The following is a 12,034-nucleotide window of genomic DNA, read 5'->3' on the forward strand; positions in this document are numbered from 1 at the left end:
AGCCACCTACTATTAACACATTCACTTCCAGTTTCTTTTTCTGGCGCTTCGTCCAGCCTGTAAGGTTTATAATCCCCTCTGAATACCCATGAGACATCCAAAGGCTTGAAGAGCAGTGTAGATCTGGGGCTACTCCAAGGACAATGTAAAAGAGAGTACAAGGCTAAAAACTGGTTTGGTTTCTTTGATATATTTTTTTCAAACCTTCAATAATCACCCATGAGAGAGATCTACTGAAGCCAGTCTGACAATCTGACTTTATTTCAAGGAAAAACATACTACTTTGTGAAAATTAAAGCCAGGAAATAAATTTTAGTTGTTTCCTCTTTTTATAAAATATCTGGCTTTTGTCAAATGTCTCATGCTTAGACGCCTTCTCTCTGCTGCCGTCACCCCCACTCCCTAGTGAACTGGGAGGTGACTCGTAAAGCATTTCTGTCAAGTCCTTCTGACCACAGAATCAGGATCAATGCCTGGGCTGTCCTGCAGATCTGTCTCCAACACCTGGCCTTTGCAAGGCTAGATCTTATCCTGCTCCCTGGCATCTGGCAGCCTCTGCCTTAACTTTCCCCTGGATGCTTCTCCTTCCAGGCATGGGAGTCTCGGGTATTTGCTACGCAGGGTCCTTTCCTGGGGGGCAGAGAGGGGGGGCGGGGAGCTCTTCTCCCTGAGGAGAGCTGCTAGTCCATGATCTACTTGCCAAGCCCAAAGGTGTACTTATATTATGGCTACACACACACACACACACACACACACACACACACACACACACGCGCGCGCGCGCATATTAGGGCCTACTATTTTACTATTTTGCCCCTCCTTCAAGCTGAGCCTCTAAGAGGAATGGGACAATGATAGAAACTGACGACCAAAGCCTCTGTTAAATGAGCTTGATGAGTTCACAGAATGAATTTTTAAAAAAGCAACCTAATCCGGTACTGGCATCAGCATGCCTGGCACTTGTCCAAGAGCTGGGAGCTGCAACATGACAAGACTCCACACTCCTCAGATTGCAAGTGGCGAAGCACTGTGCCAGGGCACAGATGGGGCCCGAGCTGCCTCAAGGGCAGCCATGTGCTCACCAGGGGCTGTCAGCCTCTGAGCCTGGATGTACTTTACCATCATTAAAACCTGAGAAACACGTGGAGGGAACAGTCTCTTGGTAGAGAACCACACACCCCACCTAACTCCACCACCAATGACACGACTAGAAGGTAGAAATGGCAGATAGTACAAATTCTCAGCTTTATCATGCTACCTGTCCTCATCTTACAAAAGTGAAGAAGGATGAGAGATAGGGGATAGATGGTAATTTCTTGAGGGATGACAGGATTTTGTTACCTGGAATCTACCTAAGTGATCTACCAGGCAGACCCCATGTAATTCCTCATCCCAAGTCTTTCTCACCAAACACAAAGGACTGGAAAGGTTAGTAGGTTTTATCAGAGGACTAAAAGCAGGAAGACACCTAAGAGGCAGAGAAAAACCCATTGTTTTCAATAAGCCTAACTGCATTAAAGTTAGAGGAAAACAGATTTGTAGAAACATATGGCTTTTAGTTAAATGGGCTCTCTAGGTCTTGGTTTCTTTTTAAATATATTTTATTGATTTTTTACAGAGAGGAAGGGAGAGGGATAGGGAGAAGCATCGATGAGAGAGAGAAACATCAATCAGCTGCCTCCTGCACACCCCCCATTGGGGATGTGCCCGCAACCAAGGTACATGCCCTTGACTGGAATCGAACCTGGGACCTTTCAGTCCGCAGGCTGATGCTCCATCTACTGAGCCAAACCGGTCAGGGCTAGGTCTTGGTTTCTTAAGAGATTTAGGTCTAAGGATCTTGGACGCTATCAAAACAGGAAGGATATCCTATCATTTAGGACCCTCTCAGAGGTCAGAACTAGCTCACAGAGCCTTTGAAAATACACTGTAAACCTGGAATGAAATAATCTCCCCCAACCCCACATTTTCCTCCGGCTTTCTTCAGCACTCTTCTTTCTTCTCCCCACCTTCCAACTACTGGCTTCTGAAAACGATAAATTGATAGCTTTGCTTCTTCAACATTCTCATCTAAAAATACATATTTTTTAGCCCTAACCGGTTGGCTCAGTGGATAGAGTGTCGGCCTGCGGACTGAAGGGTCCCAGCGGTCATGGTCATGTACCTTGGTTGTGGGCACATTCCCAGTAGGAGGTGTGCAGGAGGCAGCTGATCGATGTTTCTCTCTCATCGATGTTTCTAACTCTCTATCCCTCTCCCAATATATATATATATATATTAATTATTGATTCTAGAGAGGAAGGGAGAGGGAGGATCCTTTCAAATTGAAATGGCCCAGGACCAGAGAGCAAGTAAACCTAGAGTTTTGCTACCCCATCTCTGGGTCCAAAATGGTATGTCCTCTCCAAAAGGAAGTCACTGCCTCTATTGTATCAACCTCATACTAAGTATGTGTTAATTCACATATTTGGTAAAAAAGGAAAAAGTCCAACTGAATAATCTCATATTGAAACAGGACTAAGATCAATGTGTTTTAGGCTCAAGGGTTGTCATAACAGTTAATCCTATTTCCCTAGCCATCTATGACAAGTATTTATGAAAAGTCAATTTCATCGGTTAATTAGACAGTCCTTTGAAAATTACTCGTACTTCCTCCAGTCCTGCCATTCTTTTTGAAAGACATATTGAAAAATAAAAATTCAGGGGAAATAAGGTCACTTAGATTTTAAAACAATTCTCTAAATTATACTTAGTATGGAGGCCATGATTTTAAAATAAGATTTTTATCATGCCTTCTCCCCAGCATAAAATATTGTTATTTGAGATGTTGGTAAACATTCACAATATCACAAATGAAATAAGTAAGAAAAAAATTGAAATCTGCATTAACAAAACGATTTGTACATGCTAAAATCCAGGAATACCCTTAAATGCTCAAGCACTCAGTTCAGAAAAATCAATATAACCCTTACCCCACACCAAATCTATGGATTTTGAGTTCCACTCTTACCTTTTGATTTGTAGTTAATTCTGTGAAAATGTGTAGTAAAAATGTCTATACATCCATCTACTGACCCAGATTCCCTGGTTTGGTAGCTCTATGTGTTAATTCACATATTTAGCCACAGGCACATTTACATAGGTATGCACACACATACTCATTTATAATATACAGGATGCATAACACACAGTTTTATCTATACACATGCTAATATGTCTTCTAGGAAACATGTCCATTTTATGTTTTTTTCTGTTTTATAATTTCTCTCTCTCTTCCAAGTCCTGGATGGGAAAAACTCAAAGCACCGAGATATTTAATAAGTTTCTCAGGATCACAGGATAAAGAGAATGGAGGTTTTGAACCAGGCAGCCAGCAGTCTCCCTAGGGCTCTCCCGAGGGCCATCTGGAGGTATTCGAAATAATGAGGGGGAGCCCTGGGCACACCTGAACCCGCCAGTACCCCCTGCCTCTGCAGCTTTTGCTTCTTTAAGGATATTATTGTATAATTTCCTCTCATCATTTCACCTAACCCCTGCTATTGGCCCCTAACATTAGTCAGTCTCTCCAGCTATCCAGCTATCTAGGCCCTCTGTAAAACGAGGGATTGGACAAGACTTATCTTTGCAAGAAACCTCCAGCTCAAACAATCTGGGATTTTCAGGGGTACTTCTCAGGACCAGGGGACAATGGGGAGAACTTGGCAGAACCCCTATAGGCTTATAGGTTGCACTTTTTATTCCCTTGAATTTGACCTAGAAGAGTTTCCAGATGGGAGATACTAATGTTTATATTTGTGAAGTAAGGTGAAATCTATATAGCTAGAAATAAGCTGGGCATTCATATAAGACTTCTAAGAACAATGGTTTCAGTGTGGATGGATGCCTATGGGTAGGAACCTAAAGCTAGAACACTTAACAAAATATCATCTCTTCAGAAGTTAACCTTGTAAGTGCTTACTGAAGAAAGTACGCCATAATTTTCAAAACTGAATTCTAAAATAAAGACAATTACCCACATGATATTTCTTTTTCTCTCTCCTACAGTCTCACACATGCACAACAGAAAATTCACCAAATCAGCATTACCAGCAAAGGCAGACCATCCCAAGCGGCAGGCCACAGGAGAGCGCTTGTTGCAAAGGCTCTGCGAGAGTAGGGAAAGGTTTGCTTCACCCAGCAAGTGCAAGTTTGTTTTACAGTTCATGGACTAGCTGATTCAAACCAACTTACAAAGTTCCATTAAATCTGAATGAATGAGTTTCTCCCGCTCCCCTGGAATAATCACAGGCTCTTCCAGAAGGAAAAGTGACAGGAGCAGAAGCTGCTCCTCAGCCCAAGGCTGTGAGATGCATTCACGAGAAGAGTGGGCCCAGCCTTGGGCTCTGCCAGCGTCCATGCATCTACATTGTCCGTTTCAACAGAAGTCAAACCAGTCACACTAATAGCAAGGATGGATGGGTGAAGGATACACCATTCCAAATTTGTGCTCTTCACTAACCTCTAAAGCAAGTGGATCTACTAAAATCTATTCTTCTTGAGGGTCCATCTCCAGAAATAACAGAGGAGGGGAAAGAATTATTAAAAAACCTTTCAAGGCTACTCAACCATCTGTTTTATCCTTAAAAGACAGCAAAGCTCAACCGTAAGAAGTTAAAGCAAAAAGCAAACAAAGTAAAAAACATAGCACACTTGGTAAGCAGAAACGTCTCCCAAAGCACCTCCATTTTAGGTATGACAATTTAATGAAAGAATTTAGCACATTCTATTCGCTTCTAAGGAGCCAAAAGCCATTTATTGATTCTTTCCTTTCAGCTTATTCCTGCAGATAAATATCTCTCCAAATATAAATCCTGTTTGCTGACATCTTTGTCTAAAGAACATACCTCTGCCCTAGCACATGAAATCAATTTGAATGCAGTCATCTCACCTCCCTTTCACTCTTTTGGGTTAGAGTGAAACAAACAAAGTGTCATAAAAGCATTTCAACGAGCCTCTGCCAAGAAAGCCACCTCCCAAACAGACTGCAATTTATGCTGCTCTGAGCAAGAACTGGAAAGGCTGGGCCAAGTTGTCAACACAGAACAGAGTGGGATTACAAATCCTGCCTTTTATCTTATGTATGCATCCATGCACACACACATGCACACACACACGTACACACACACACACACACACACACACACACCCCACTTTGTGTTATCTTTATTTAGTCTTTCAGTGGCAAGTTTCCCAATCACTTAAAAGCCATCAAAGGGCAAAAATTAACATCATTTACTTTCCTAAGAAAATATTCACAGCAAGCTGTGACAAAGCTAAGGTAACCATGCATCTGTGGGTTATAGTTTATCCCCTTTTAAAGTCCCATGGCATTATGCCTTGAATATGAGACCTATCATTAAAGAATGTTTAGCTGGTGCTTCTGATCTTTCATTGAATGATTTAGAACACCCAGATTTTACTGAGACTCAAAGACACCCTCTCTCCCAAAGCATTTTCTCTCTCTCTCTTTATGTCATTCATTTTCTCTCTTCCCCTCTCTCTCTAAAACAAAGCTGGGAAGAATTTGTTGGTACCAAATGAGAAATCGAATCCTTGCCTGGCTCAGGTGCTTGCTATTATAAACTATGACTAAGAGACATGAATTTCTCTATGATGCAACTCTCAAGAGAGGCAGCATTTTCTCCAGGCCTCTCTCAAACCTGCTCATTCGCCAGTGACTAATGCTCTCTAGAGCTGCCCTGTGCTGCTCAAATTTCATCAGCCAGCTTTGTCCTTGATAGCTCTGCCTGGACCATAAAAGCTCCCCAAACCTGTTGAGGACAGCTCTGAAAGATCAGTGCAAAGCCAACCACACCCCTGCCAGCCTGGAGAGCTGTCTTTTGAGCTGGCCACCTTATTTGTTATCTCAAGGACATGATCACTTAACGACCATTTTTAAAGTAGTTTTACTCTTCTCTGAGTGATAAAGTACTGGCAACACGTGAATATTAGGAGTAATTCAGGTCACCCTGTGATCACCCCTTTTCAGCTTAGAAGTAGAAACAAAATTGACAACATGTTAGGTGAGGCCACAATTAACTGCACCTTCCATTAACTATTTTCTGCACCTTTAAAAGAAAATAAAATGCCAGGCTCATGATTTGCATCAAGGACTTAATTCATAAAACAAACCAAAAACACTGTAAGATAATGTCTGGTTAATGGATGCTTGGTCCAACATCTTATATACAATGTCAATTAATTTATAATCTTGAGCTTGAAGCCTTAGAATATTCTTAGGGGAAAAGAAATTTAAGGTTAAATTATGTTCGGTAAATCTTACCTGCAATAGAATAAAAGCACTTTAGAAATAATTTCAATAAAGAATGGAACAAATGTTTTGGAGGTTAACTTTGTGTTATTAAAAGAAACAAAACGCATTCCCCTGTCCAAACATGCTGACTATATATCTGAAAGAAGCAATCTAGACATGGATAATCCAAGACCAAACAATTTCAGAACAAATCAGCCACCACCAGAAAGGTACTTACAGTTATCAGACTGAAAATCTGGGACAAACTGTTCATCATCAGGAACTTGTGCTGAAAAAAGAGATTTTTATTTTAGACCTTTACGTTTTATTAAAAAGCACAGTGAAATGTTTTATATGGAAAATAGGACAGCCAAGAAACTTGCCTTCAGCTAACCAAGCCTCTTGAAGTTGACTGAGATCCTGAAACAACTCTAGAATTAAAAACAGAAGACACCAGAATGAAGATTCTTCGGTGGGGGAGAAGGGAAGAATCTACTTTATAAAATCTGCGGCTTTCCCTGGGAGCCATTTGAGGAAGCCACAGCACAGAGGGGAAAGCTTCGCTACCTTCAGAATCATGGGCCAAATCTGTGTCCAAAAACTTCCTCTTTCTGTCAGTCACAGGCCGCCCTCTACATTCCTCTGATCTAGATTTCTGAAAAAGGCAAACAAACAGTGAAGACTCAGGTGTAAAAAAGGGGTCTTGAAAGGGGGTGGTATTACTAAATCAATAAGGAGAAGACTGGGATTTGAAGAGGGAGGACAAAACAAATCAAAAGCCACAAAAACTTACCCCTGGGACCATAAAAGGGACTTGCTGGTCATAAAACCCATCCATGGTGCTTCCAACGTCTCTAATATCACTTGGAAAGGTTTCAGCATTGAGTAATTTCTGGGGGGAAGGGGGTCCTCCTGTAATATGAATTTGGGAGATTTTTACTGGGGGGGGGGGGGAAGAGAAATGAAATAATTTTATTCCATTCTTTCTTTAGGGCCTATGTAAACCACTACCTTTCTTTGAGGTACATGAAGCCCACTCAAGGTGTTAGCTTTACAGACTAACGCTGGGTTTAAGGGCATCAAAGGTACATAGTGTACTTAGTGCCAAATCCATTTACTCATCCTTTTCTATCATTAGAGTATATGTTTGCTATTATCTTTCTTTTGTTTTTTAAAAAGGAGGGGGCACCTTATTTTCATTATAAAAAGGTGATTTCAAGTTCTCTTCAATAGAAAACTCTCTAAGGCATTTGTAGTGTTGGGATTGTTATATAGATAATCTAATTTTTCTACTACAGTGACAGGAAGTAGAAAACTGGGTTTAAGCATTCCAAATTATTGGCAATTAAGAATCTGACATACATAGTGTTTCTAAAAGTATTTTGTAGGTCAGTGGCAAAACACTATATATAGTTCCATGAATATATCCACCAAAGGTATACTTATCTTCACATTGCTCTTTACTAAAACCTAAACCTTCTGTCCAAACAGGTGTGTGTCTGTAATGTCACAAATAATCTCCATGGCAACTTACAGAGATACCTCCAACTTTTAAAATAATAAAATAACTATGAAAAGTAGTGGATAAAGGAAACTAAATTCCATTGTACATATTTTAAATGCATATCTACCACAGATCTTTTTTGAAAGTATCGAAAGCAAAAGATCCATGAAAAGAAAATTCAGTGTTTTCCTTACACTGATGTTCATACTCCACCCCTCCGCAACATGCCAAATTATAAAATTAAACCTGTTTCCTGTCAAGTCTTGGGGCTGGAAAGAGAAATTGGGGGTTAAAATGGAGAGGAGGGAACCTTTTCTAATTTGGGAGGAATAAAACAACAATCTTGGGAAGGTACCATCTTCCTGAACAATTTGTTTTATTCTCCAAATAAGGAAACACAGTTAAGTCAACAAAATGGGGAAAACAATTTCACCCACTCGAACTTGAAACAATGTAAAATGCTTAAGGATAATTCTTTTGTTTAACTTGCATATAAACTTTAAGTAGGGAACTTTTTCTCAGTGGACAATTCCATCCAATTTGTTTTTCACACTGTGTGGAGCATATCAAATTTTGGTGAGCAGGATGCAAGGAAACCCTTCACTGCCAGCCTCCTCTCAGCACTTTGGCACGAGTAATCAGATATGTTCAGTCAAAGAGAAAGGTGGTGGTGGTGGGGGGGAGGAGCAAAACTGCACACAGTTCAGTTTCCTACAAAAAAACACTCCTGCTAGCCTGCTTGCGTGCCTTCCAAATATCGCTAAAATGTTCAGAATAAAGCCCCTTTCTCAAATGTCACCAACCCGTATACAAAATCTGAGAATCACCAGCACTGAATTGAGGGGCATGAAAATGAGTCTTCTGTGCCCTTCAAAAACCTGTCCGATTAAATCCTGGCCTTAGAAGTTCTGTAAATGTCTATTGAGGGAAGGGGACAACGGGTAGGAGATCGGAGGGAGAAACCGGAGGGGGAGATATATTCAGTCTCATGATAAAATACGTTGCAAAATACTTCACCATGACGAGCAAATATATTTTTTTTAAAAAAATTGAATAAAAGAAAGAAGGATGCCACACGCGAATCCATGAGGCATTGAGGATCTTTAAAGCAGTCCTCGCAGTTCAAGGGCTAGAGAAATCGTGTTCAAAGTATATAAGTATATATTTAAACCTGAAGGGAAGGCTGAGTTCATCCAGGAGTTTAAACTACTTCCTTTGCGCCCTCCCCCCCACCCCCTCGTCCTTCTCGGTGCCCCCAGGAAAACTTTAACACCGCGCTGCGGAGCGATCCAGGCCCCTCCCCCGCGGCGCACAGCGGCCCCGGTTTTATGAATGGGAGAGCGAGCCGCGGCAGCCACATCAGGTAAAGCCTGTAACTGGATCCCTCGCGCTGGGCCCCATTCACAAAACAAGACACACTTCCACCCAATTCCCAGCCTTCCCCATTCATGAAAACTCCTTCAGCGGCGCCCCCGCCCCCACTCCCAACGCACGCCCAGCCTCCGACGCAGGCCCCTCACCCCAGCGTTTTAGGAAGCAAGCTCAATGCTTCATTCACAAAAAGGGGAGGAAAAAAAAAAAAAGCCGCAGGGAGCAGGAGCCAACGAAAGAAACCCGCTTCATTCATAAAGTCACTCACATTCATAAAAACGAGCTGCGGCGCCGGGAGCTACCAACCGCCCTCAATTCCTCCCCTTTCCACCAAAAGACCCTCCGAACATCCCTCCTTGGCACCCCTCCTCAACAAGGAGTTCTGTTCCCTCGCCCTCAGAAGTCCCCTCTCCTCTGAAAATGAGGTTAGATCCCTAATCCTGCGCGAGGCTACAGCATCTCTCCAACCTCACCCTCCCCACCGCACCCGTTTTCCTCCCCACCATCCCCAGGCCGCTGTTCTGATGCTCCCGGATTTCTCGGTAATCGCTGTGCAGCTTGACGCTCAGTTCGCTGGGGGCTTGGGTGTCCACTTTCCACACCCTGAAACTTGCAAGGCCTGCAAGTTCCGGGCCAACCTCCAATCCCGCACACAAGCCTAATGTCACTTAACCGCTCCTGGGGTTCTGGGGCATCACCTCTCAAATACTCCCCCCTATGCTGCTCTCGGCACCCTCCTCCCCACTGCAAAGCTCCGCCGAGCGTCTCTTCTCGCGAGCCTCCAGGTCCCCTCGGGGCTCTCAGACCTCCGGAGACTATAAAGCCCCGCGACTCTGCGCCCCCATCCCCGCCCGGGAGCCCCCGCACTTCGCGCTCCCGAGCGCCTCCCCCGAGACGTGCGGAAACCCTCTCTCCACGCGCTCCGGAACCGTTAGCCACCCCCGCCCGAAGCCTCCCAGAAATCGAACCGGACCGGGCCGTGAGAGGAGGGGGCGGTCAGACCCCTGGGGGGGGGGCTTATCCCAAATAAAAAGTGCACCCCTATTTGAAGATTCTGAATCAGCCCGTAAACTCTAGGGCCCTTCCGACCGGTTCCTGGACTCCCCCTCTGAGGCCCCCCCAACGCGCCCTCACCTGAGGCGGCGGCTCTCCCCTTGCAGCGGCCCCGGGCGCAGGCGCGCTCACGCACGCGCGCACCGGGCCTGGGCGCCTAAGCAAATGGCTGGGCCGAACCGCTCTAGGTACAGGGAACCGCTCCGCACACAAGCCGCTGGACTCTGTGCCGCAGCTGCCAGCCAGGCTGGAGCACTGGCCCGGCCCCCCGCGGCCCGCTGCTCCGCCCGCCGCCATTGGCCCATAGCCCTAGCCCTGCCGCGTTCCCATTGGCTTAAGGTTGCTTCCTTAGCTGTCCATCACCTCTTGTTTACCCTGTCTACGGGCAAATCCAGCCAGGCCGCCCCATCAACTCAGGCTTCCATTGGTCAATGGGACGTCCCTCCCCACCCCTCAGGGATCTGTTTTACATAATCTATGCACCGGGGGCCATTGACCAATCAGCACAGGCTTGTTTATATAATGAATGTAAGGACGTTTTTCATTCATAAAAAACACGACCTGAGGGGGAAGCTTAGCTGAGTCAGTGAAGCACTTAAAGGGGCCGAGGCCCGGAGGAACTGCGGTTACTTGTCTCCTCGCAGGTCTTCCAACTTTTCACAGAGGCATGGCTCGTCCCTCTTCCCCATTCACCCATTTCTCCCACTAGCAGCGCGCTACCGCCAGGATTGGGCCCCATGGGCGACAGACGTTCACAGCTGCAGAACCAAGCAAAAACGATCATTTTAGAATTCAGGCGAGAGGAATTCGTCATTCCACCCAGAGAGAAACTCGCTGACCGACCTGGGCGTTCGGCCCACAGAAACACAGAAAACGGAAACCGAGCCCTCTAATCTTAGTTACCTTTAAGAGAGGCCTTAATTTCCTTTACCCAGGTTTCCAGTGGGGAAGAATAAGCAGCATCTTCCTTTAAAATCTGAGCTCTTGAACAGATTTTAGTTACTATTTTATACTGGCAAGGCCTAAGGCCGAACCAAATCCCGTTTTCTATCCATGTGTAACTGCAGTTTATAACCCCCGCTAGAGTTGGTTCCAAGATGAGAGAGGGTCGGCGCTCAACGAAATATCCTCTCAGGGAAGGGCACCAACCAGTCAACCGACCTAGCGGCATAAATCCCTCGGAAAAGGGCTTGCGGAGTTAGACCGCCTCCCTCCCTCCCGGGGGCTGCTTGTTTTCCATTTAAGTGTTGAAGGCAAGATGGTGCATTTGAGAATTAGATCCCGTGCAGCTGGGAGCGGCGAGAAGCTGCTCTGCTTGCCAAGCGATGGGGCACTAACGGCAATTGCCGAGATTCTTAACGGGGCGTTCCAGGAAACAAATAAACAGTCTTCTCGCAGCTCTCCCCGCGCCCCCTCCCCTCTCCAGTGAAAACCGCGGGGAGGCTCCGCTCCACCCTAGGATGCGGGGGCTTGTGAGGGAGCTCTGCCCTGCCATTCATCCCGCGTGCTAGCGGTGGGGTGGAAAGACGCCAAATGTTAGGAAAGAGCCCCCAGTAAAGGGGTCCCCAGGGTAGCGAACTCCGGGGCTGCTCCTGGATCCCACCATAAAGAATGCAGTGTGGATTTTTAGAGGGGATTTTTTTTTTTTTTTTTTAGTCAAAATTTGCCCACCTTTTTTTTTCTGCTTCCGCTCTTGTGTATCTTAAACAGAGCCGGCAGGCACTTGGTCTGTAGTTTAAAGCTCAAGAAAGGTGGGAGTTCACCTAAGGAACCTGGAATACCCTGATTGAAACCTGGGCTCAGCACTGACCAGG

At 45.0% G+C, this 12,034-nt stretch overlaps 1 protein-coding gene across 1 annotated transcript in view; it reads right to left on the minus strand.

Annotated features, from left to right (window-relative positions):
- The window catches only part of ETV5 (ETS variant transcription factor 5), a 57,195-nt gene extending 46,712 nt beyond the window's left edge, over positions 1-10,483 (minus strand). The window contains exons 1-5 of the mRNA XM_059687283.1: positions 10,302-10,483; positions 7,086-7,204; positions 6,860-6,947; positions 6,676-6,723; positions 6,531-6,581 (exon numbers count right to left, since the gene is read on the minus strand). Of these exons, the coding sequence (XP_059543266.1) occupies positions 6,531-6,581; positions 6,676-6,723; positions 6,860-6,947; positions 7,086-7,130 (232 nt within the window). The 5' untranslated portion in view covers positions 7,131-7,204; positions 10,302-10,483. The remainder of the gene's footprint in view (positions 1-6,530; positions 6,582-6,675; positions 6,724-6,859; positions 6,948-7,085; positions 7,205-10,301) is intronic.
- Between the last annotated feature and the right edge of the window lie 1,551 nt (positions 10,484-12,034).

This window comes from Myotis daubentonii, chromosome 3 (assembly GCF_963259705.1).
Source record: "Myotis daubentonii chromosome 3, mMyoDau2.1, whole genome shotgun sequence".
NCBI lineage: Eukaryota > Metazoa > Chordata > Mammalia > Chiroptera > Vespertilionidae > Myotis > Myotis daubentonii.